This window comes from Euprymna scolopes, chromosome 43 (assembly GCF_053919585.1).
Source record: "Euprymna scolopes isolate OS-2025 chromosome 43, ASM5391958v1, whole genome shotgun sequence".
In the NCBI taxonomy this organism is placed as follows: Eukaryota; Metazoa; Mollusca; class Cephalopoda; order Sepiida; family Sepiolidae; genus Euprymna; species Euprymna scolopes.
Window position 1 is genome coordinate 46089077 of NC_136524.1, and position 27987 is coordinate 46117063.

Sequence of the window (27987 nt, forward strand, 5' to 3'; positions counted from 1 at the left end):
CCCACCATTTTTCCAGCTGCCTTGGCAACAGATTTGATGTACTTGTTCCATTTAAGATAAGGAGTAAAGGTCAAGCCCAGAAGCTTGTCAAAACTTGAGGCCTCCCCAAGACGAGAACCATTCATTTCAATTGATGCCAGATGGGGATCAGAACGTTGATGATCTAAAGATAGAAGCTTGGTTTTAGATGCATAAAAAGTAACCAGCCACTCCTTTCCCCATTGTACCATGTGTTCAAGATCAGAGGAGAGAAAATTGGAGAGAACTTGGTCGTTTATGGTCTTAGATGTGCTACATAAATGGTAGTGTCATCCGCATAAATGTCTACGAATGATGTAAGGATGTGATTTGAAAGATCATTAATGTAAATCAGGAAAAGAGTTGGGCCGAGGATGGACCCCTGAGGGACTCCAGCATTAATACTGATATCTGCCCATCAACTACTACTCTTATGAACCTATCAGAGACAAATGATTTAATAACTGAGAAGGCATTTCTAGCTATACTATAGCTGGAGATCTTGTGAAGTAAAACTTTGCCCAGTTGTAAAATATGCTAAAATATGATATTTCAGTTTAGGCAAATTTCATATTTATTATTATAGAGCCATTTCACTATTGATTATTATATTGTACCTAATATATAGTAGTTATTTCAAAAGTTAAAAAAAAATGTATCACTTGAATGTGATCAACTAGAATTGAAACCAAAATAAATCACTCTCCAGCATTATTCGTTACCATGTGAACTAAATCCATATGCACATGAAGACATTAAAAATAACATTGTTTAATGTAAAAATGTATATTTATGCTTACATAAAGCTTACACATTGTGTCGAACTACACTTGCCAAATTCCATTTTTTTTTTTTTTTTCAGTTTGACCTTTGAGCAGTTATTTTTCCGGCTAAAACTTAAATCGATTTTGTTCCACACGCCCAAATACCCCATATATAAAGTTTCATAGTATATAGACCGAAAATTGGCATAGTAGTTTGGTAGAGACTTTTTCGAGATCGATTCACTCTAAATGCAGCTCCAAAAGCCATGCAATTATGTGCAATATAGAAAATACGCACAAATAGAAATAAAAACAATGATCAAATATGAATACAGAAAAAAAAAAAACGAAATATAAATATATATGAAAGGTTATAACCTATGTACAAAGCAGAAATCCGTTTTATATGTAATCTTACAAGTATTTCATAATACTGATATTGGCCTTTGTGGATATGATAGATTAGCTATAATAATAGAATCTAACAAAGTCTGGAAGGAAAACTTTAGTAAAATAGTGCACATCAAAATGAAAAAAATTAGGCCTAAAAGTAGAAGTAGGTGTTAACATTAAAATAACTAATTTCTTAATGAAAATATTTATGTGCCATACTTAAAAGATAATGCTAATCCAATATACGTAAATCCAAAGTCCAACCATTCCCAATCAATTCTAAACTATCCAGAGTAGACTTAGCAAAAAATCTAGCGACGAAAATCTATTAAAAAAATCAAGCAACATTTATAACTCTAAAAAACAGTGGCAACCGTAATATCGAAATCAAATATAAACAATAAAACACCAATAGTAATAAGACTAAAAATAGATGAGAAAGAAATATAATTTGGTATACACCGCCCTATGACCAACCTTGGTAAAAAATTAAACTCATCGAAAAATACTTTCCCGTAACAAACCCCTTACAGAAAATCTTTTATAAAAACAACTTAAAATTCTCCGTAAGTTGCTGCGAAAACCTAGAAGCATATAATGAAATACTAAATGGGAACAACTAAAAAGAAAATAACAAAATTAATTTTTTTTTAAAAAGTGACCAACATAAGAACAAAAATAACACAAAGAACAAAAATATAACTACTAGAAATAGTACTGACAAAAATTTTAATAGAAATAAAAACACTAGCAATGAGCAAATGTAAAAATTAGACATTATATCCATTATAAAATAAATGCCTAACTAAAAGCATAATTTTCCAGCCAAAAATTTTTGGTAGGGAAAACCAGAATAACAAAAAATATTACATAGGAATTACCTTCCTGGATTTTAAAAGCAGATATTACAATCACAGAAGTACATTTAAATATGAAAAAACCCTGAATAAAAACAGCATTAGTGAACTACTACTTGGAGCTCAAAGAAAGTTGATAATCACCAATAGTGGGAAATAATACGGCAAGTCAGCACATGTAGAAATCTAGAGGACCCATGTAGACTATGTTTGAATGAAAAATTTACTATCCTGAACTTTAAAGAACTCCAAAATTTATTAAACAGCAGGAGTGAAATAGCAAATGTATGTATATACGAAATAAACTTTACCTTAGGATAACAGGAAAAAAATAATTGATGAATTGCTACTACTAATAATAATAAAACTGATAATTATAATAATAATTAATAAATAAACAAATAACAAATCCAATACTCTAGTATAGCACAAAATTTAGATAAACATCCAAGTTAAAACTAAGTCATCTTCAATGACAAAGAAATGAAAAAATCCTCACTAAAAAAAGAAAGAAGCAGATGTGCACGCATTACTTGGCTACAATAAATAGGTGTGTGAAGAACTAAGAATCTGATTGGCTGACTAGTAAACCCAGTATCACGTGGGTATATAAAACATGAAGCAACATTAATTTCATGTATCAGCTTTATGAATCCTCACAAGGGTGAAACACGGAAAATTCTGTGTAACTTAAATGCCATATATATTTTCAAAACTTACTACCTAGCTCTACTTATGTATCAAGCGTTGTCAAAGTAAATACTGAAAATCTTTACATAAAATTTTATGTAGATACATAAAATAATAATAAAAATATATATATATATATATATATAAAACTACTTCATTTACTCACATAAATTTAATATACGAAAGTATAGATTTATGCGTAAACTTTAAGTATTTACTTCAAAAGTGCTCAATACATAGGTAGAGCTAGTTAGTAATTTATAAAATATATATGGTGATTAAGCTACACTGAATATTCTGCGTTTCATCCACTATAGGATTCGTCAGGCCCTGACGAATCCTATAGTGGATGAAACGCAGAATATTCAGTGTAGCTTAATCGCCATATATATTTTATAAATTACTATATATATATATATATATATATATATATATATTAGGGCTGTACCAGTTATAAAATTGGCTGATTACTGATTACCGACTAATCAGCCGATTAATAGATTTTCTAATGCTAATTTTGTTGTCATAAATGATACTAATATTAATTATATTGGAAAGGAAGACAAATTAGCTCATTCTTTTGCTTGCCAGTGAAAATTTATCAAAGAGACATGCATCGCTGAACCATATCAAATAACGCGTTGTTAACATGTAAACTTTTACAACTGCACTGAATTCGAGGCCAATTGATGTAAGCATATGGAAAATTTCCCTCCTTCTTTTCCTGTCAAATTAATATTATTATTTTTTACTTTAAATCAAATGTCAAAGAAAATTATTACTTCACCTTTCAGTTTTCATGTTGAGAAATTGTACAGTAAATTACGATGATGTGTGAACCAAAAATAAAGCATTCTTCATCAGTCATACTCTTGTTCCTCATTTTTGATCTCTTGCTACCATTACATATTTTTATTTTCCTAGTTTAGATAATGTAGATTTTATTGAGATGAATTACTAATTATATATTAGACATAAGTAATTAAAATACATAAAAAATTAACTAAATATTAAAAACAATAACCTTTAACCATTACGGCAACCTATTTCTGCTGGAAGTATTTTGATGGCAATCCCAAGAATAATAATACACCTGCTTGCAAATTATGTCAAACCATCACATCAAAGGGTGGCAAATCAGCAAAAACTTTTACAATGACTAATATCTTAAACCATCTTAGAAAGGTTCGTCCAAAAGAAGTAAAAGTTGCAAATAGAAAAAGGAAGCAAAATGAATATTCAGGGACAGACTTTCAGAAACAAGTGGCAGCAACTACGAACCTCCAGTGAAACACCAAACTACTATAGGATCAATATTGGCCAAAAAGAAAGTTTAGGATGTTAATGATCACAGGTCACAAGAGATTCATTATCTGATTAGAGAAATGATTGCTGTTAATAGTAAACAATATTCTGTAACATCTGACACTTGATTTAAAAGGCTTGTTGCAAAACTTTGTTCATATTGCACCATCCTATCAAAAGCGTACTCCACTGCAAAATAATTTTTTTTATATTTACAAAAGTAAAACAAAAATTCAAATGTCTCTTACTGAAATTAACATTTCATGAACTACAAACATTTGGACAGCTACAACAGATAATGCTCCTTTTCATAGTTTGACAGGTCATTGGTTCTCAAATGACTTTGAACAATACAGAGCTGTGCTTAGAGTGGTTCCATTCTCTGGTGCATACACAGGTGCAATAATAAGTGAAGAATTGCACAATGTTCTGGATGAGTATAAAATCTTCAATAAAATTTTCTTAGGAATTCAGGAACAAATATGGTTGCTGGTGTCAGGGAATGTGGTTTAGAATAACTGTCATACTTTGTAACTTCGTCTGTGAAGACAACCATTACATCGAACAGAAATACAGTTTCTCATTTTAATCGCTTTCTATTAGCAATTCGTAAATTAACTGAAATACAGGATCAGCTTAATTTGGAAAAACAACCATTCAAGATGTGATAATATAATGGAATTCAACAAATTATATGCTGAAAATAAATTAAGAACAATGAAAAGCTCTTGTAATGTGTGCTGTTGATAAAATTCTTACCTTAACAACTTACTAATAGAAACTTGTTTGAAAAAATATCCAGTTACTGAGTCCATTTGAAGAAATCACCAAAGAAGCAAATTACAGAACATCAACCATATCAATGATACTATGTACAAATCTAGCTCTGAGGTTATTTTTTTCAAAAGCTAATTCTAGTATTTCTGACTTTAATGGAATCATTCTTACCATTGTTGAACAATTCAGGTTATCAATCGAAACAAGATTTTCATCCTATCTAATTGATAAAAACAAGTATGTCTATGTTCCTAGATCTAAGATTCCCATTTAAATTTCAAAAGAATGACATGGAAAACACTAAGAATTGGATTCTACATCTTCTTTCTACTATATATAATGAAGCAGAATTAGCAGGTTACACTTCTTCAAGCTCTGTTGAGGATCAAAGAGAAAGTAAAGCTGCATCTTTTTCAAACCTGTTTGATGAATTAGCTTCAAATAATCCTACAGTAACAAATCAAAACTTAGAGCTGGTAGAAGTTGAGTTAACCCTAGAAACTGCAACTACAACAGAAATACAAGAATCACAATCTAAACTCAAAAGGAATAAGTCCATTATGGTTAAGTGCACAAAAGAAGTTTAAAATTACCTAGCTTTACAACTACTCGCAAGAGATGATGATCTATTTCAGTGGTGGAAGAAGACACAGGAGACCTTACCACTGCTGAGTAAACTGGCTTCAAGAATATTTAAACAAACCAGCTTCATCTGTGGTGAATGAGAGGCTCTTTAGTACAGGTGGTAATGTTTATGAACCTATGAGGAACAGGTTGTGTCCTGAAAATGGAGAAACTAATGTTTCCACATTACAACTAAAAAATATTCAACTTAAAAGTACTGAGGAGACTATGAGAGCAGAGGAGGCAAACAGCAAGAATAGAAGAGGAAGTAGAGCAGCAGCAGGTGCAGAACTTCAGTTTATAATTATTCACTTAAAGAATTACAATTTGTACTTTGTAGTTGGTTTATAATTTCTTTTTAATTGTTTAATTATATTCATTTAAGAATTATAAACTGTATTTTGTAATTTTATTTAATAAAGACAAAAAGCCATAATAGTGGCCAGTATTACAACAGGCTATGCAACATACAAATATCTGTGCATGAGGTCGCCAAGCTAAACAAGAACCTTGATTCCAGTAAAGCAACTGACCCTGATGGCATTCCAATTATAGTGTTGAAAAAGCTTCAACCAGAACTTGCTCCCATACTTACAAAACTGTTTAAGCGTTGCTTTAAGGAGAAGTGCTTTCCAACACCCTGGAAACCACCTCAGTATGCCTTGTATTTAAGAATTAAGATAATAAGTCATCTCCTTTTCAGTACAGACCAATAAGTCTCCTGTGTGTCATGAGTAAGTTGCTGGAATCCATATTAAATAAAGAAGTAGTCAACCACCTCAGCAGAAATAACCTTAGTGACATGCAATATGGTTTCTGTTCTGCTAGATCTACAGCAGATGTGCTAACGGTTATATCTCATAGGATTAGTGAATCTCTCGACAAAGGTTTCCTTTCTAGGTCAATTGCTCTTGACATATAAAAGGCCTTTGATAATGTATGTACATTTGTACATTTTTTTTTTTTTTTTTACACAGGCATCACCACATTATCAAGGCCAAGAGGCCACTCAAGGATAAGGGTTAAAGAGTGTACAGTAGAAATTGGACAATATAGTAATCATTAGTAATGAAAATTCCGTAAATTTGATAACTTATATGGAACGGCTCATCAAGAACTTATTTATATTAGACTTGAAAACAACCATATTGTAGTCAACCGGAAAGCAGGAAAACGGAAGACAATTCCACAGGCGTGCAGTTCTAAGAAACAAGCTTTGTTCATGGAATCTACGTTTAGGTTTAGGCACAGATAAAGAGTGGGGGGAATTATTGATAGTGTTTTCAGCTAGACGAGTGTTTCTTGTGAAAGTTAGGCAAAGGGGGACCATAGATTGAAGCTCAGTCGAACACTTTCCATGAAAATAATGATACATCAGAGACAAACTCGCAACATCTCTTCTGTGAGATAGAGGTTGCAGGGAAGAGAAAAGGACATCTCCTACGAGGCTACAAAGTCTATTTTGAACTCTATCAAGGCAGGACAAGTCCTTTCTAGCAGCTCCTGCCCAGATGCATAGAAAAACACTTAAATTAATTTAAATTCCAAATTTGAAAAGAAATTTTGGCCTCTTAGCAGCTATTTTTACCAGCTAAAAACCAAATTCCTTATATCAACCATATCTTTATATCAGGTTTCAAGTCTGTGGATCGAAAATTGACAGAGGAGTTTGTGGAGAGACCATTCGTCAAACAGACAAGGTCACTTATATATATATATATATATATATAGATAGATAGATATGTTGTTAATTGGAACAATCGGCATCAGACAAATTTAAGTTTTATTTCCAATTTCAATATATGATTCTTTTAGTTTTTTTCTCCACACTAAAAAAAAATGAAACCCACACATTGTGTTTATTTATTTATTAGGAGATTGTCAATGTATAGCATATGATTAAGGCCCAAAGGAAAACCCTATTACCAGATATAGCATTAACTCTAAGGAGTCTGATTTAATTTTTCTTTTAATTAGGTAATTATGGTAAGCAAAGTAAATATTCTAGAGTACACTTTCCTATCCTTTTATCAAATCTAATATATAAAAGGTTATATGTCTGTCTGTCTGTCTCCATATTTTCAAACTCTATCTCCTCCGACATGGACATTATGACACCAATCATGATGAAGTTGCAGAGCAGCGCTAGGGATCTCAAATGATTGGATTTTTTATAGACTATTCTTTTATGGATCTTTAGCTGATTAAAGATGAACAGCTTGGAATTTGGAATGTAACTGTTTTGTCAGCTATTTGTGTATATGTATGTTATATGTGTGTGGGGGAGGGGGGCATGTGCATGTAATCCACAAACAGCTTTTTCATCGCGTACAATTCATCAGTGTGGCCCTACATAGCAAGATTTGAAATGGGACACAAATTATTGGTATTAGGTTGGTGCAAAAAAATATCGTTTTCTCACATATGTTACTTTTATATATGATTTCTGAATTAATTCATTGATATATATATATATATAGCCATGTTATATATCATTTTGAAGCGCGTTTTCCGCTCTATTGACACAGTGGTTGGTTGCTGGAGAAGTTCCAAAACACTTCCTGAAGCCGAAATTGCACCAAAAAAAGGTTATGATGACTGTTTGGTGGTCTGCGGTTGGTCTCGTCCATCACGGCTTCTTGAATCCAGGCAAAACGATTATGGCAGAGAAGTACTGCCAACAAATTGACGAAATGCACCAGAAGCTCCAACGTACATGCCCGAGATTGGTTAATATGAAGATACCAATTCTCCTCCATGACAATGCTCACCCATATGATGCTCCACTGACACTGCAGAAGCTGAATGAATTGGTCTATGAGACTCTGCCTCATCTGCCCTATTGACTGGACCTCTTGCCCACCGATTATCACTTTTTTAAGCATCTCGACAACTTCCTATACGAAAAATTCTTCAAAAGCCAACATGATGCATAATCGGCCTTCGCTTCCAGAAATCCGGATTTCTACGCTAATCGGATAAATAATCTTGTTTCTCGTTGGCAAAAATGTGTCGATTCTAACGGTTCTTATTTCGATTAATAAAGTTTATTATGAAAAGAGTTATGCTCTTTTGAAGTTGAACGTCAAAGAACGACATTATTTTTGCACCAACCTAATAAAGTACTTGAGAAGTAGCTCAGGATGCTTGGGAGTAGAAATTTACATGCTATTTAAATGAAATTATTCATTTGTTTATTCAATTTTTTAAACAATACTGATCATTGAAAGTACTCAATTCTTTAAACAGCAAAATATTGCTATATTTATGTTTATCATTATCTTTTTATAATTTATTTTTAGGAGAGATCCAGCTTCATTGGTTGAGCCACCGGGACTTAAAACTGACTTAAGAGCATATGAAGAGGAGGTAAAAAGACATTCTCCAACAGCGGTTCGTCATTTGTTTTTAATTCGACATGGACATTATGACACCAATCATGATGAAGACCATCTTAATATTTTGACGCCTCTTGGTAAGAAACCTAATGCAACATTTTTAACGTTAAACAATTTGTGCATAGTCTTTTTCATAGACGCTTACTTTTGCATGTGCGTGTTTTCTGCAGTGAGCGATCAAGTAGCCAAATTAAATAAAGTCTCTTTTACACATGTGTGCGCAGTTGCTGGTCTTTTATTCTCTCAATTGTCGCTTTTCCCTGTGTGATCCCCTCGTGATTGTGCATATAATTGATTTGGATCAGATTAAAAATAGAAGCATCAGTCCCGACAAAGAAATTCCAAATGAAGTCTCACTCTCCCGAATAGTTTACTTCATCATATATAGGCATCAAATATTCTACCATTTTAACTGCCATAAGTCAGTTTCAAATAGCCATACATTTGTAACATCAGTGGTCTGCCATTCTCTCGATCCGCTTTTCTATGTATGCGTCGTGATCCCCTCATGCTTTTTGATCTGTTTAACATCAGACAAAAATACTCATGCATGGAAACACAATGGAGACTTGTTGAGGTTTAAAAGGTTTTGTTAGAGAGCGTTTATTCATGGAGGCTACAATTAATTCCTTATTTGTGGATTGAAAGATGCAGACAGGCAAAATCTCATGGTAATACTCGCTTAGATTCTCTCTGCATTGTTGATTGCATCTTACTTGTCCCACTTCACTCAGACTAACTTTAAAAAAATTTTTTTTGTTTCTCTACTCGCAGGTGTGACATTATCACCTCCGATATACTGACACCTGCATTTCTAGCAAGTTTTGTCTAGGAGCCTAACCTTTGACCCTTCTACCCTGCTTCAATCATGCCACTTGCACCTAGGTCTATTTCTGTTTGCCGCCAGGTTATCCTGACATGTACTAATGTGACCCTTGTCCAAATTTATACTAGTTAACATGATCTCTGCATACTGGTGTAGGATCCCTGACTGAGAAGCCATCACGGATCTCATCAGAGATGCCCCCATGGGGAAATATCTTTTCTCTTCCTGCAAAATAGTGTGACAATGATACCACTGAATGCTTCAAAGCAGCCCACACGGAAGTTCTAGTGTAAACCCCACTCTCCCCAATGGTTTACTTCAGCTTGCATAGCTGCCATTGCTCAAAGTCAACATGTATACCGCAGATTTAACTGACATAAGTCCAGCACAAACAGACAAAAGTATATAGAAGCTAGAAGTAATTGTAAGAAAGCAATGATGACAGCTAAAAGAGAATATGTAGCAGACGCAAATAGACCTCTTTCTTCTTGCACATATTCCTCCCTGATTGAGTGATGTGGCCATACACTGGCCAATCAGAGGAGTAGCGCATGAATATTTTTAACCCTCAAGGACCTGACAGCTTCCGGTCCTGAGAAGAAAAAACTCTCTCTTACTCCACCAGCTTTCGAAGGGACTAGACCTTTCGCTTCTCTGCTCCTACTAGGTATCAGACGACAGCCACCGGCTATAACTACCTAGTAAGCAGTGAAGTCCCGAACCTTCCTTCCTTCTTTTCCTCCTTCGAGTTTAATGCCTTTCTAAATAAACCTTTTCCTTGTTAAGTTTAATAAGTGGTTTGTTGTTTGTTCGGAAAATTGTGTTAAATTATTTTATTAGGGAGTGCCTTAAAAGCACCAAATAATAATCCCTAAAAATATACTGTAACCACCAGAAAACGTATTGAAGCGCAGAAATTAGGAACTTGTGAGTTGTGGAAAATCTACAACAGTGTAGTAAATAATGGAGAATCAGCAATCCCTCCACTATCCAACAATCATAAGGTTGTTTGCACGGCAACCAAGAAAGCTTACATGCTTGCCAGTCGGTTTGCCTCAAACTTTAGATTGGATCCAGCAAACCACTCCTTTCCTGATTTTTCATTGCAGACTGAAACCACACGAGATGATCTTAAAATCATCCCTTCTTAAGTACATAGTATCATAAACCTAGATACTTTAAAAGCATGTGGACCTGATCTCATCTCGGCTGTACTATTAAAAAAATGCTCCACTGAAGTTGCTCTAGTTCTCTCCAAACTTTTCAACAAATGCTTTAATAAATCCTGCTGGAAAACTGCTTCCGTGATATCAGTTTACAAGAATTCTGGCGAAAAAACTGACCCATTAAATTATCACCCCATAAGCTTCCTCCCTCTCTTCACCAAGATATTTGAGTCCATAATTAATCAAGCTCTAGTTCACCAACTTACAGTTGCTAAACTTCTGTCCACCAACAATGTGGATTTAGGCAAGCTCGTTCTACTGCACATATCCTAACTGTAATCTCTGATTGTATATACCATGTACTGGATGAGGCTGGTGAAAGTAGGGTAGAAACCCTAGATATATCTAAGGCTTTTGACAGGGTATGGCAAGATGGTCTTCTCAGGAAAATCAGATCATATTGTATTACGGAACAAACACTTAACATAATTAAATCCTTCTTAAATAAGAGAAAAATCCCGGTTGTCCTCTGTGTGTGTACATCAAAATAATATGATATAAATGTGGGTTACCTCAAGGGTCGATCTTTGGACCTTTATTATTCCTGATATTCATAAAGACTTCCCTGATAAAATTGTTTCGGAGATGGGTATATTTGCTGATGACACCACTCTCTATAACAGGCACGAAGGAAAAACAAATGAGCACATATCTAAAGCAGTGGCGGAAACCCTAGAGAAAGACCTCCAGTCAGTAGTTGAATGGAGACAAAAATGGATGTTGACATTCAATGCTTCCAAAACTAAGCTTGTTTCCTTTAAGAGTCACAAGAAACCTTCTAAACAACCAAAAGCTATGACTAATGATAAATTACCTGAAAGTAGTTTGTGTATGTATATAAATGTATGTGTGCATTTGTGTGTCTGTATGTATGTATATGTATGTGTATATATATAATTTTCTATTTATTTTATTTATTTATTTTTTTTATTTATTTACTTTCATCTTTTTTTAAAATTTTTTTATATATATAACAGACGCCCCATATATCATCTCTACACACAAGAGACACGTCCTGGATATGACCTTAAACCATATCCGATGGTGAGGCCCCAGCTTGTTGGCTTTGGGGAGTGTGTAGCAACTCCTTAATTGCAATTGCTCCTTGGTTTAATGTTCACAGGGAACATGGGGCAGATACATTGAAGGCATTGCCAAGGCTGCTGCAAAGAAAGTGGTCTCTCTTTCTGCCGTGCTAGAAAGTTACTTATACCTGAAAGTATGCTGTACTTCTACAAGGCTACCATTCAACCATGTATGGAGTATTGTTGTCACATTTGGGCTGGCGCATCTGCTACTAATTTCTTACTCCTTGATAGGGTTCAAAAGAGTCGCCAACCTTATAGGTCTCGAACTGTCGTCTAAGCTCCAACCTCTGTTTCATCGACAAAATGTTGCATCCCTTTGCCTGTTTTACAAGTAATGGTAGATGTTCCGATGAACTACAAGCCCTTGCACCCTCTCAATGTAAATACCATCGGCAAACCTGACAAGCAGCAAAATCCCACCCCTATACAGTAGAAATCCCCAGAGGTCAAGAAGCTTTCTACTCTAATAGTTTCTTCCCCAGAACTACTAGACTTATGAATTCTGTTCCTGGTTCCTGCTTCCCCGACTTTACTGACATGCAGAAGTTCAAGTGTAATGTAAAAAGACATCCTGCTGCTCAACTCCCTACATAGTGTCCCTGCAATTATGTCCCAAATAGTAGCCCCCTACATTAAAGTGGCACTATGCCTTGTCTGGGGTGAAAATGCAATAAAAAAAAACCATCATCAATAACAACTAACAAGCGTAATCATCATCATCAACAGCAATAACAATCATCATTATCATCCTGATCATCGTTTTAATCTTTGCGTTACATCCTCAAGTGCACTGGACAGCTTGAAAAAATTGATTCCCAAATTAACCTACCTCTAGCCAGGTCTTTATTTATCCCTCTTTCACTCAGGCCCATTTGTATCACTTTCTCCCAGGTTTTTATTGACCTTACCACATAAACTGGATCTGCTACCTCAACTGTTCTACATCTACTAACCCAAGAACTCTCATCCATTCTTTCAACGGGGCCGTACCATCGAAGTCTACTCTCCTGCACACATCTCCTTATGCTGTCTGGATTTAACCTTTCTTAATAAGTCATGTGTAATAAGCCTATTTTGAAAATTCACATTACGCATCCATTGTGTCCTCGTATTATTTCTCTTCATGAAACGCATGTCCTCAGCCTTCACTTCCATACATCATCACATCATTCGCAAATGCATCATAAATGCTTTCCTTAGTCAACAATAGTAATACTCTGCTGGTTAGTAATGACAGAACTTCCTTGGACTCCCTCTACCCACTCAATCACCCTAACACTCTATCGCCCCCAAACAAGGCATATTACCACTAAAAGAATACTGTGGGGAGTTAAGCAATGAATCCTTATTCTTGTATATGCAAGTGATGGATCATTATTGCTGTATATGTGAGCGATTGATCCTTATTGCTGTATATGTGAGTGATGGATCGTTATTGCTGTATATGCAAGCGCTGCATCCTTATTGCTGTATATGCAAATGATGCATCCTTATTGCTGTATATGTGAGCGATTGATCCTTATTGCTGTATAGGCAAGTGATGGATCTTTATTGCTGTATATGTAAGCGATGGATCCTAATTGCTGTATATGCAAGCGATGGATCCTAATTGCTGTATAGGCAAGTGATGGATCTTTATTGCTGTATATGTAAGCGATGCATCTTTATTGCTGTGTATGCAAGCGATGCATCTTTATTGCTGTGTATGCAAGCGATGCATCTTTATTGCTGTATATGCAAGCGATGAATCCTTTTTGCTATATATGCAAGCAATAGATCCTTTTTGCTACATATGCAAATGATTGATCCTTATTGCTGTATATTCAAGTGATATATTTCTATTGTATATGCAGGTGATAGATTCGTTTTGCTGTATATCTAAGTAATGAATCCTTTTTGCTGAATATGCAAATGAATGATCACTGTTGCTGTATATGCAAGCGATGAATCCTTTTTGCTGTATATGCCTTAACAATGGTATTTATAAAAACATTAACATTGCTTGTACATGTTGGCATTTAAATCATATCAAGATTATTTAATTCAAGAAAGATCAAGAGGGGGCTTACCAAAGATAGTACTTGAGTTTTCAAGTATGTAAGCTCCCAGAATATGCTGAAGGAATATCACTGGTAAAACGGGTCGTTCTCTGCATACATACAGAAAATTCTCACAAAAATAATAAAATTTTAAAGATTGGAGTTTTTCCTTTTCTTATCCTCTTGTGTTGACTAAAGTTTATTCATTCAGTGGCCAAAATGAAAAAAGTTATACTCATTTCAGAATTTGCATATGCATCTACCTGAATCAATAAAAAACAGTATTTCGAACCAATTTGAGTATTTTCTGAATTTATTAATATGCACTTTTTAGCGCTACCCCATAAAAGGGCAGATATTTTATACAATAAACATTTGAGCTGAAATCCACACATCTATGTTGTCTGCATACTCCACTTGTCCCTCTGTCAGACCTTCAACCTGCTATCATGGCAACTCACACATATACAGTCATTAGCATACTCACACATATACAGTCATTAGCATACTTACACATATACAGTCATTAGCATACTAACACATATACAGTCATTAGCATACTCACACATATACAGTCATTAGCATACTAACACATATACAGTCATTAGCATACTTACACATATACAGTCATTAGCATACTCACACATATAGTCATTAGCATACTCACACAGACATACAACTTATTAACTATTTCATAGCTGTTTATTAAATACGTATTGTTAATTTTAGCAAAATCCAATTATTTTAATTTTTTAGATTCATGTTTATTTTTATTTTTTTATTTAAAATCAAAAAGTCTGTGGAATGACCTTGATGCCGATAATCAAAAAGAATTTTTGCTGAAACAAGAAACTAAAGAATAAGCAGACTTACAATAAAATGTAGGTTCTCATCCAGAATTCACTCTATATTAAAAACAAACCTCGAAAGTCGAAAAAAATTAATTTTTTATGAAAGACCAGTGGTATCTACTTAATTGTCATGTTGAAATTGGTAACATATCCAAAAATTACAAAAAAAAACAAAAAACAATGAAGTAGAAGATTAATCATTAATGAAAATAGTTTTCGAAATAATTTCAAATTATATATAAATAAACAGCATGAAGTCAGGGGAAGTAATTGCAGTCTGCCTTGTTACAGTTAATGCTAGATGGCACGCTATCTTCTATTTGTCAAAGTACATGTTTTCTGTATTAATGCAGTAATATTTAAATAATTGCAACATGAACATCAAGTAGATAACATTGCTTTTAGTTCAAACTAGTGGGGGTGCCCGGCGTTGCCCATGTGTTTGTCGGTGTAAAAGAAAAAAATAAAATTGGTAGGAAGGTAGGCTTGAACCTGAAGCCTTGAGGCAAAGGCGGAAAAGAAAGGAAAAAAAAGCTGATAACTACCCACTTGGCCACAATGGGCAAGGAATGAAAAACATTTTAATTTAACAATTAAAAACTTAACGGAACAGGTGCGTTAATTTAATAAGGTCAAACATCATGCCATAAAGGGAATAAAATCTCGCACTTAACGTTTGCTGCGAGGCAGTTACTTTGGGTTTTTTTCCACAATTTTTAGCTGCACCGTTCAGTAGACAGTATATAAAAAGTTTTAAGAATGAGTGACCCACCGAGCACCTCCCTGAAAAAAGCCTTTGCCAGACATACAGAAAAAATGTGCATACACACACACACACACACACACACATTTTGCCTTTTATATATATAGATTAACATAACCAGTTAATAGATACCTTTTGGTTTTTAGTAAAAATTCGATTTATTCCATTTTTGATTTTTCAGCAAAAAAATCTGTTTGATGTATGTACTTGTGACGAAACCAAACTATCATATTCCAAAACTTGCGTAAATTAATCCAGATGTTTTGAAAATCACATTTTATGAGTAGTCTAAGAGCCTGCCATTTTGTAAAAAGACTCAAGCAACTGTCTTGCCTGCCATTTTGTAAACAGATTCGAGATAACTTTACAATAATCCAAAACTTGCAAGATTTATATTCTAATTCTTAAAAATTCCCATTAATTAATTAAACATTTTATTCTTTATAAAGATAAAACTAATTGATCAATTCTATAAAACAGATTTCTTAATATCTTTGTTTATCTTCTATATATATAAAAGCCAAACGTCTGTGTGTATGTATGTATGTTTGTTTGTAACGCTAAAACTTTTGAAAGACGGAACCAAACTTGACAAATTTGGTATCATATCGAAGCCCCATCACCCGGATGACAAATATCAAAATTTCACGTCAAACGGACCACTAGAAGTTGGTCAACTGATCAGTTATCTTCGAGGGGGCCCCCAAAAAACCTGTCATTATCTATATATATAAAAGACAAATGTTTGTTTGTAACGCTAAAACTTGAGATGAAAGATTCCTCTCCCCTAAGAATAAAACATATGTTCAATATCTGCTTTTGTTTTTTCATTGTTTATACGGTCCCGAGCAACGCCGGGTAGCCCTGCTAGTCTTCTATATATATAAAAGCCAAACGTCTGTGTGTATGTATGTTTGTTTGTAATGCTAAAACTTTTGAAAGACGGAACCAAACTTGACAAATTTGGTATCATATCAAAGCCCCATCACCTGGATGACAAATATCGAAATTTCACATCAAACGGACCACTAGAAGTTGGTCAACTGATCAGTTATCTTCGAGGGGGGCCCCCAAAAAACCTGTCATTATCTATATATATAAAAGAAGACAAATGTTTGTTTGTAACGCTAAAACCTGAGATGAAAGATTCCTCTCCCCTAAGAATAAAACATATGTTCAATATCTGCTTTTGTTTTTTCATTGTTTATACGGTCCCGAGCAACGCCGGGTAGCCCTGCTAGTCTATAATTAAAATCTCACCTGTCTATTTAAATGTATGTATGTATGTCTGCCTAAAACTTTCGATAGAGGCGACGGATTTTCATGAGATCAGTATTGTTTTGAAGTCCGACCCTTCAGATGATAAATATCGAAAAATTGGCTAAAAACATTAATTCCTTCACCCTAAACTGGGCACTTTTCTACAAGGAGGAGTCGTTTTTTCGCCGATATTTTCGAAAATCATCCCCTCTGTTCGATTGACTAGCCTTAATTTAAACATTTGTTACTTCCAGTTTAGTGATGGGCGCAACAGCAAAGACGTTAGGTTTTTTTTTTTCATGTCCTTTTCCTCCTTCGTAGTATGGGTTCAAGCCTGCCTGCTTACTACCACTTTATTTATTTATTTATTTATTTAGTTTTGCTCAACACACACCTCCAAACACTTAGGCAATGCCGGACATCCAGGCAAGTTTAATATAAGAAAGAATTTTGGATCAGAAACAAAATTTAGTTCTAAAACTTTTACAATTGTTTTTTTATGCTTCTTTTCTTATAAAAAAAATTAAGGTATTATTTCTTTTTTTCTTCCTCAGGTGAAGAACAAGCTCATTTGACCGGGAAACGTTTGCAGGAATTAGCAATTCCATTTACAAAAATAATTGCTTCCACAATGTCTCGTGCCGAACAAACAGCTGAAATAGTTCACAAATTTTTCCCAGATTTGCCATTCGAACATACAGACCTTCTTCGGGAAGGAAGCCCAATCCCCCCTGAGCCACCAAATGGAAGATGGAAACCTCAGTGGAAGGTATGTATGTGTGTGTGTGTATGTGTATATACTGGCAGGGAGACCCAACGTTGCCTGGGCTTGAATGATGATCAATTTCATACCCTATTTCCGATCCTTTCTAACTTCCCAATAACAGTCTTCACTTCTGGCATTGACTGACTGATGTAATCGCGATATTTATCATAAGTTTGAGTACTTTCCAATCCTTCTGGATTCATCATCAGGGATAGATTAATTTAACTGGCTTTGAAGAATTTATGTAAGTTTTTTTTTTTCATTAATTATTTTATTCTTTCATTAATGCTTACATAAATTGTTCAAAACCAGTTAGATTAATCTATCATTGACTATGAATCCAGAAGGATTAGAAAGTACTCAGACTTATGATAAATATGGTGACTAGTCAGCCAGTTACTGCCAGAAGTAAAGACAGTTATTCAGAAGTTGGAAAGGATCAGAAATAGAATTAATAGACAAAAAACGTCTATTTTATTTAATGAAGTATATATATAATATAAAGCTGAATGTGTGTGTGTGTGTGTGTGTGTGTGTGTGTGTGTGTGTGTGTGTGTGTGTGTGTGTGTGTGTGTGTGTGTGTGTGTGTGTCTGGTCACGAATAGGCTCCTACATTGTTCACTATTTTAAAAAACTGATTACATATAATTATAGAAGATGTATCGAGACACAGGAATGGGTATGTTTGATCTGGCAGAACACTGGTTCATTAAAATTGTGGGGTCTGTGTTCACGCCTGGTCCACAAAGTATGGAAATAAAAAATTTAAAAAAAAATGTTTGCAAGTGTTTTTGATATAGATGTACATAAGAATACTTTGATAAGTATGTTTTAACTTAAATAGGGATGGTATAATAAAATTGTGGCGCCTGGCCTCCATAGAATGGAAATAGGCACAAACTTTAATAAAGACTTTTCATATCTATCTGCGTAAGTTTACTTTGATAATTATGTTTCAGTTTGAAGAAATATGGTATAATAAAATTATGGGGTGTTCATTCGCGTCTGACCTCCATAGAATGGCAATATGTCACAAAGTTTAACAAGGTTTTTTAATATAGTTCCACAGAATATTGTGAGAAGTATTTCAGTGTGAACAGGTATGGTATAATAAATTATGGGTTTTATCTATTTTATTTTTACTTTCATCATATTTTGATTTGGTTTTGATACCCCCAAATTCGAAGCTGTCTCATTACAACCCTTCCTTTTCATAACCTATCATACTTTCATAAATCAGAGTCCATTTTCTGTACGCTGTTTTTGAACCCAGTCAACAACGGGTACTTTTGCTAGTATATATATATACATATACATACATACATATATATATATATATATATATATATATATATATATATAGCGTGCAGTAGGCAGACAAAGCAAACCCTTGTTAAAGATAACATATTTATCCGCTTTGCTTCCAAAACTCAACTCCTCAATCCCCAAACCAACCTACTTATTTCCCTAACCCTAACCCCAGCAAAAAAAAATGAATAAATAAATAAATCCACATCTAATCAACCTTGTTCTACGCAGAGTTGAACTTCACCCCTTGACCCTTTTTTACTTTGCTGAAAGTTGATTTTCGTTTTTCATTAAGAATTCCGCTTTTGAATATAAATGTTGTTGCCTGAAGAGGTCTCTAGTTACTAAATACTAGAAAACCGAAACATGCCCATGACTGTGTAGCAACAAATTACTGCTTATGTAAAGACAAATTGAAGTATATGTGTGTGTGTGTGCAAGATTCCCTAAATTACATTTTTTTTTTTTTTCTTAAAACCCCTTGAGCTTAGGCTTTAAATTTTGGACATTTTCTAGAATCGAAATCTTTGAGAAGTATTATCAAAATCAGAATAAAGATTCAGACATAGCATTATATCTTGTTTTTACTCTTTGTAAAAGGGTCTTAAAATTGGTGCCGAACATTTCCGTTCAGAGAATTAATTTTACTCGTTATGGGATGGGTATTCTTGTAGTTTATTATTGTGATAAGCAGATTCTTTTGTACAATTTAAGGTGAGTGAAGTTGTTATACATAAATTCTTCAAATGAGATTTTTTTCTACTTTTAGTTTTTAACAGATGGACCAAGAATCGAAGCAGCATTCCAAAAACATTTCCACCGAGCGAGTATCCATCAAAAAGAAGACAGCTTTGAACTTTTAGTATGTCATGCTAATGTAATTAGGTACTTTATATGCCGGTAAGTATTTCACTTTTTCTTTTTTTTTTTTTTTTTAATTTTTTTTTTTTTTTGACAGTATCATTTTTTTTAATTTTATAACCGTGTCTTTTTTTTTCCTTCTCAGCAGTGTCATGATTTTTTTTTTGAGGGGATGAGAGGCAATATCATTTTTTTTTTTTTTTTTTAATTTTTATAACCATGTCTTTTTTTTTTTTCTTCTTAGCAGTGTTATGATTTTTTGGAGGGGATGAGGGGTAGTGTCATTTGGTTACTTTTTTTTTTTTTGCGGTGTCATTTTTTTTTTTATAGCAGTGCCTTTTTTTGTTCTTAACAGTGTCATGATTGTTTGTGGGGTATGGCACAGTGTCATTTGTTTTGTTTTTTGTGCTAGTGTCATTTTTTTTCTTAGCAGTGTTACATACATGAACACAATGCACAATACTCAAGCTTGAGACATATACAATTATCACCCCTTTCAGCCCATAGGTGGTGATATCGACATCTTTTTCCTTCCCTCTCTCTCTCCCTCTCTCTTCCATCTGGGATGCCCAGCTGAATGGACATGTTAAGAACACACTCCTCGTGACTTTCTTGTAAACATGTCTTGTACACATTGCCTGTAATAAATTCACATGGTTTGTAAGTTATGCAATTAGTGAGCATTGTTTCTATATTTGTTGTTCATCTATAAATGTTACTTTTCTGACGTAATAGACAACATTCAATGATGTCCATTAAAAATGGTGACCTAGGGACGTGATATTAACTTGTAACTACTGTGAATACACGCTACAAATCCTTCGACAAGATGGTGAATTCCGCGTGATGAAAAATGGCATCTCCTACATGTTTAAGCAGTTTTTTCTGTCTCTCCCAAAGATGCATCCATCCGTTGCATGACTCCTTACCACATGTCGAATTAATACTCCAATATTTTTCTAAAATACATATATTTTAGAAGAAAAATACAACCTAAAAATTCATTGGATGCAAAACTCGTTTTTTCTTACTTCATCATGGAAGAGACCATAGCAAGGGAAACTTCATTCGTTTTAAGATGCCTCCATACAACATGCAAAAGCCGCATATATGATTTTTCCAAGCAGAAGCTATTTTCGCTACGTAAAAAATCTCTTCCTCAGCCTACAACCAACAACGAGCTTGTAACTTCATACTAGATGTAAAAAAATCAAACTTTGCAAACATCAACAACTAAGCTCTCACATGTGTGTATCTAGCACATAAAATACATAGACATCACCAACAACCATGATCGAAGAAGTTGCACCAGTTCAAAATGAGTTAAGCTCCAATACACATATTAAAACCTCAACTGGACGTTCGATAATTCAATCAACACATAGTGAACCCAATCAACTTAAACGATGCACTCAAACACCAGTACAGACTCACTTGTATTTGGCACTGCAGACTCACTTGCAAATCTTGCGCAACTGAGTTTAACCACCAATCTTGTCCACAACAAGGACAACACAATCAACAAGTGCAGACTTGCACTCATCTCTTGGACTCTGCAGACGTACTTGCTGACTATGAACACAATCATGCAGACCCACTTGTACTGATTCATCACTTTCAACCTCTTTATGATGGACCATACCTAGTATTGGAATGCTTCAATACGTACTTTGTTATCGACCACAATTGAGAAACTTACATGATAGACCACGTTAAACCAGCTTCAAATTCAGCACCAACTGCAATCAGTTTTTCCAATCCAGGAGTCCTCATTTTGTCCACTCCAGACCTTGCATTCACATGACTCATAGTGGTTGTAACTTTTTCATGCAAGTACATAGACTTTGACATATCATGAATTTCTTTGTTTGTATATTCCTTGTTTTCATAAACGTTTCCTAGCATCCAACTAACTGGAGACGGAGAATTATTAAAACAAGTTGTCAGACTGCTATCCAGCCCTAGTTCCCACATGGCACACACACAGACACAATGCACAACGCTCTCAAGTTTGAGACATATATGGTTATTGCCTCTTATTTCCAGTAGTTGCATGTTTCAGCCCATAGGTAGCAATATCAACTTCCTTTTCGTTTCTCGCTCTCTTACACCAGTGATACCAAGCTGATTGGATATGTTAAAATTCTTCTCCAGACTTTCTTGTAAACGTGTGTTGTACTTGTTACCCATAATAAATATGTGCATTTTGTAAGTTATGCAGTTAGTGATTAACTTCATTACTGCGTACACCCTCATCCACTAGCCACAGCCTCTATACCTGTGACTGCTAGGGACGCAAGACAAGGTGCCACATCTGTGGCTATACTTGATGCTATTGACCCTCCCACCAGAGAGGTCATAAATCTAAGTGCGGGTGAATTTTGTTTTGCAATTTACCAGCAATATATCTCAAGTGAACAGAATGCTGCAGCAGACACTTTCCCATTAATTCTCTGTCCTTAGACCAGTCAAGTCTGGACACTTTGGATCCGCCGTCACCTGAATTTGCAAATTCGCATACCTGCCCGTGCCCACTTCAGACATGCAGATCATTTGGGACACCTCAACGGTTTCACCTCGACCATTTGTTCCTATGACTCATCATAAAGTTGTTTTTGACACCCTACACCAGATGCAAAGCCACATATGAAGCGGATTACAGCTAGATTTTTGGGGGCCAAATATAAGGCGCCATATCACTGCCTGGACATGTTCCTGTATATCCTGCCAAAAGTCAAAGGTGCACAAGCATATCCGTGTACTCCTTGGAACATTTAGTGTCCCAGATACTCGGTTCAGCCATGTTCATATTGATCTGGTTGGACAATAGCCAGTCAATCAGGGATTTACTTATCTTCTGACCTGCATAGACCATTTCACACGGTGGTCTGAAGCCATTTCCCTCACAGACAGTCCGTAGCGCGAGCCCTCATATCAGGTTGGATATTTCATTACGAATTTCCCATCATGATCACCACTGACCGTGGTGAATAGTTTGAATCCCACCTCTTTCAGGAACTTTCCAGGATTTTAGGGATCAAATGTATTCGTACAACAAGTTATCATCCTGCTTCTAATAGAATGATAGAGCGTTTCTATCACCAATTGCAAGCAGCACTGCATGCTGTTATATATGGGATATTGTAGCAGTCACCATAACAGACTATTTTCTTGTGGATTAATGCCTCCTTGCTGATTGATGCAGCCACGCACTGTCCAATCAGCTGACCAGGACGCATTAAACCTATGTGTCCCTAAATGAACTATTTACTACTGTCAGGAACAATCCAGCAGCTAGCAGAGGAGCCCAGACCACCAAAGAACACGGACCTCTCTCCTCTCACCTCTCACTCTCTGTCCACTGAATCCCCCCAGGCTGCAACTACCCCACTGAAGACTTCTGCTGGACAGTCTGGGGACACTTCAAGTTTTCTGTTCCTTTTTTGCCTCGGACACAGTCCTTCTTATTGTGAAATAAACCTTTTCATTGTTTTGTCATAATAAAGGAGTGTTGTTTAATTATTCTGTGCCGTTTGTGTTTATTAATCTTTTATTAGAGGTTTTGTGCACTCACGCATAAACTCCCTATATCTACCTCATCTATACTATAAACTATTTATATCTACTTCAGTATTTTTTAATTTTCTATTTTTGAGAGATTATCAAGACTCTTAAGATGTGATCTTCTCATAGTGGACATTTTTTTTGTTCTAAAGTAACACTCAACAGTATTTGTTTTTTGTTTTTTCTAACTAAATAAACGCTTTAAAATAAGTTGAATTATTAAGACTTACAAAGTTAGGTAGAAAACAAACACTTAGAAAAATCGATTTTAGTTTTTAAAACAACAGTAAACAAGTAAAAATATGTTTAAAAATATTATCGGGTATATATTTTCTTTTAAAAACAATATCTCCTCCAAGCACGGTCATAAAATGTTTTAATCAATATTTATTCCATGATGGACCAGTTTTCCTACCTAGTAAAAATGGACGAGTTTCCTATTTACTTACCTCCCTACGAGGGCAAAGTTAGACACAAGATCGATTTTTAATGTGAAGAAATCCAGCTCCCAAAAAGTGGCACTCTGGATAGGAACAAAAATTAAAATTGCCTCAGTCATGAAGGATTTCTCCTCCACTGACCGAGGACAGAAAAGATGAAGTGGAGTATCAGATCAGATACTACACTTTACTCTTTGCTCAATTCAGATGTTTTATTACTTTAAAACTGTCGAAATGAGAAAATAGGTTATAGTGACCTAATTTACTAGTGCCCTAAAAATTTGCCAATTTTTGGCAAAGTACGAACATTCAGAATAAATATCGATTGAAAATAGATTGCTGTAGATTGCTGTAACGTTCTTGAGGGGAGATTTAAAGACAAGGCCGCCTCCCAGCTGAGCTTCCCCTCATCAAAAAATAATATTTAAAAATAAATATCTTAAAATATTTACTGTTATTTTAAAGGTGCCCGGAAAACTCGTACCCAACTCCCCACCCCTTTTTACTAGGTAGGAAAACTGGTCCCTTATTGAATAAATATCGATTGAAAACACATTTTATTACCGTTCTTGAAGGAGATATTGTTTTTAAAAGAGACTATGCACCCCTATAATATTTTTTAAAATTATTTTTAACTCTTGCTTAAAAAAATAAACTTGATCACGGAGTCAAGATACGAAAAACGAAACCAAATATTTATTAAAAAAATACTCTATTTTTAACACTTTTTGTGTCATTACAAAACAAAAATACCAAAAGAAAACACGTATTATCAAAGAAAGCAATTATTTTATTTAGAAGAATTAATTCAGTTTAAATAATTCTTGTGTTATTACAAAACAGCATAAAAGAAAACACGGTCTTATGTAATTTTGCTACCGCGCTGAAATAATAACGTTATTATTTCGAAAGCCATTCTTAACATCGGGAGGGGAGGGTATCATTTGAAAGTAATTTCAGGGGCACTTGTACAGTACTTAAAAATATACAAATTTATTTTCTTTTGGAGGTGGGGGAGGCTCATTTTAAAACTATATCTACCTCAGTATTTTCTTTAATTTTTGGACATTTTTTGTTAAAAATTATTTACTAAGTAATGTCGAGTCTGACATTACTTGTTATTTCTTTTTAATTAAATAAACTCTTTAAAATAAGTTTAAACACCAAAAACTTACAAAACTAGGTAGAAAACGAAAACTTAGAAAAATCAATTTAATTTTTTTAAAACAATAAACGTGTAAAACTATTTTTTAAAATATTATGGGATGTGCATTATTACCTAAAAATATACAAATTTATTTTCTTTTGGAGGGTTCGTTTAAAAACTATATCTACCTTAATATTTTCTTTAATTTTCTATTTTTGAGCAATTATCCTCCTAAGACATGATCCTCTTATGTCGGACATTTTTTGTTCATAAGTAACACTCGACATTACCTTTTTTTTTTTTTAACTAAATAAACTCTTTAAAATAAGTTGAAAGACCAAAAACTTTCAAAGCTAGGTAGAAAACTAAAACTTAGAAAAATTAATTTAATTTTTTTTAAACAACAGTAAACAAGTAAAAATATTTTTTTAAAAATATTATGGGATGTGTATTCTCTTTTAAAGACAATATCTTCTTCAAGAACGTCCATAAAATGTGTTTTCAATCGATATTTATTCAATAAGGGACTAGTTTTCTGCGTTAAGTGTTCTAAGAACATACTTCTTGTATAATCTTTTAAGATGATGATGATGATCATCATCATCACCATCATCATTATAATAATAATAAATAAATAAAAAAAATAATAAAAAACGTAGTAGGTAAGTTAACATTTAGTTAAAGATAAAAACTATTTTCTATGCAAGATGGTCATCAGTGGTTTAAACTCAAATTTGTAAGACTTTAAAAAGTAAATTAGAAATTTATTTTATTCAAAGAAATACAATTTAAGAATAAAAATCAAGGTAATCTAATATATAAACAGTTGTCTGTCTGTCTGTATATTTTTAAACTCTATCTCCTCCGAAACAAAGCCGCAGAGCTAGCGCTAGGAGCCTCAAACAATTGGATTTTTTACAGGCTGTTCTTTTAGAGTCTTTAGCCAGTTAAAATTGTCTTTATGGAGTCAAAAATGTGTCAAAATTGAAAATATCGTTAAACATTTTGTACATTCATCTTGGTTTATTTTTAACTTTTAATCGGTTTATATTTGTGTCACATTGGTATAGTGGTAACGTCACCAGCTTTGAATGCTACAGTTTTGACTTTGATTACACTTTTTTTTACTTTTGAAATCACGACTCTTTAATAATATATACAAAGTCTGGACAAATTAAAATATCATATGTAAGTGTATTTTGCGTCCGGGCAAAGCCCCCCCCCCCCCTGCACTAGTTGAGCATAACATAGTAGCTTAACTTTCAAAAACATTGTTAGAGGATGCTCACATCGCTCAATTGAGGAATGAAAGCACAAAATAGAAGGTAAGATAAGTTACTTTTCTACCAAACAGGATAATTTTTTAGTGTTTTATTTTATGTAAAATGTTAATTGGCTAGAAAAACACTGATTACCGATTTTTTTTTTTTTTTTAAATACAAATGGTGGTCGACACGCTGTTGGACACGTTAAGTTTAGGAAAATAAGGTAAGATTAAAAATCTATACAAAATGCTGTTAAGAACTCATTCAATATATGTTACCATGACATAGGCTAACATATGTTCAGTGAATGCCTTTTGTATCAGCGCTTCTTCAACTGCAGGAACGACTGGGAATTGTTTGATTTGAGACAATTCCGTTTTGCAAGGGTTTAGTTTATTTTGGAGCCCCCATTTACAATGTTGTATCGTTTTGTGTTCCTGACCCCTATTGCTTTTGGAATTGTAGGGACTGTTTTTCTGAAAATGAATCATAACTAATCAAATTTATTTTTTCAAAACTTTTTTTTTTAACTAAAATATATTGTAATAAAAATTAATTTTTCTTTCATATAAATATGTTTTATAAAAAATAGTTAACATAAAAAAAAATTTTATTTTGTAAAATTTTTTTTTTTTTTTTTTTTCAATACTAAAATGAATCCGGATTGTTGTTCAGTGTTCATAATGGGAAAAGTTTAAATACCTTTTGGAATGTTTTCTTTGAAAACTGATTGAAAGAAAAAAAGACCAATAACATAATTATGAATAATTATTAAAAATAAAACCATTTTGAAAAAACAAGAAAAATTTGTTTGAACATTTTCTTTAAAAAAAAAAAAAAAAAAAGAACTTATTACGTTTTTAATTATGATAAAAATATTGAAAGTAAGAAGAAATGTATTTTGGTTGCCACCAGCAAAAATAAAGTAGAACTAAAAAAAAAAATCATGTCTTTAACTGAAAAGGTTAGTAGAACAAATAAACTGTTGATATATCTCTAGATTACATGACAATAGGTGCTTGTCCAGTATTTACCTCATATTAAAAACTAGCCTGAGTGCCCGCCGTTGCCCGGGTGTTTGAAGGTGTGTATTGAGAAAAAAAAAAAAAAAGTGGTAATAGGCAGACAGGCTCAAACCCGTGACGCGAAGGTGGAAAAGAAAGTGAAAGAAAACCTGACGTCTTATCCTTACTCCATGACGTGACCAAAAGTTTGGAACGTTGAAATTAGTAAAATCAATCCAGCTGATACAATGGCTTGCAAAAATAGTGACGCAAAAACCAAAAAACCGACTCTCCTTGTAGAAAAGTGCCTAGTTGAGGGTGAAGGAATAAATGTTTTTAGCCATTTTTTTTTATTTTTGTCGTCCGAAGGGTCGAGCCTCAAAACAATACTGATCTCGTGAAAATCTGTCGCCTCTGTCGAAAGATTTAGCCATACATACATACATACATACATACATACATACATATATACATAGATACATTTAAACAGACAGGTGAGATTTATATAGTAGACTAGCATGGATACCCAGTGTTGCCCGGGTGGACATGAAGTTCGGTTTGGACACAGCAGTAGCTGATGTACATCTTAATCTTGTATATATCTGTTATATCCCTACAATTTAATATTCGGAGAGGGGGGGGGATAGAAAACAGTAATTTAATACTGGACCATTCACCAGAGTACAAAACCCTATACCTTTCCCATTTTCCCATCCTTCTTTTCCCTCCCCATCTTGACTTTAGCCCATGCAT

The 27987-nt window shown here is 34.0% G+C and overlaps 1 protein-coding gene across 1 annotated transcript in view; it reads left to right on the plus strand.

Moving 5' to 3' along the window:
• LOC145268314 (serine/threonine-protein phosphatase PGAM5, mitochondrial-like) overlaps positions 1-27987 on the plus strand; it is a 59125-nt gene that overhangs the window by 24253 nt on the left and 6885 nt on the right. Inside the window, exons 2-4 of the mRNA XM_080123776.1 lie at positions 8731-8903; positions 17434-17648; positions 19723-19853. Of these exons, the coding sequence (XP_079979902.1) occupies positions 8731-8903; positions 17434-17648; positions 19723-19853 (519 nt within the window). The remainder of the gene's footprint in view (positions 1-8730; positions 8904-17433; positions 17649-19722; positions 19854-27987) is intronic.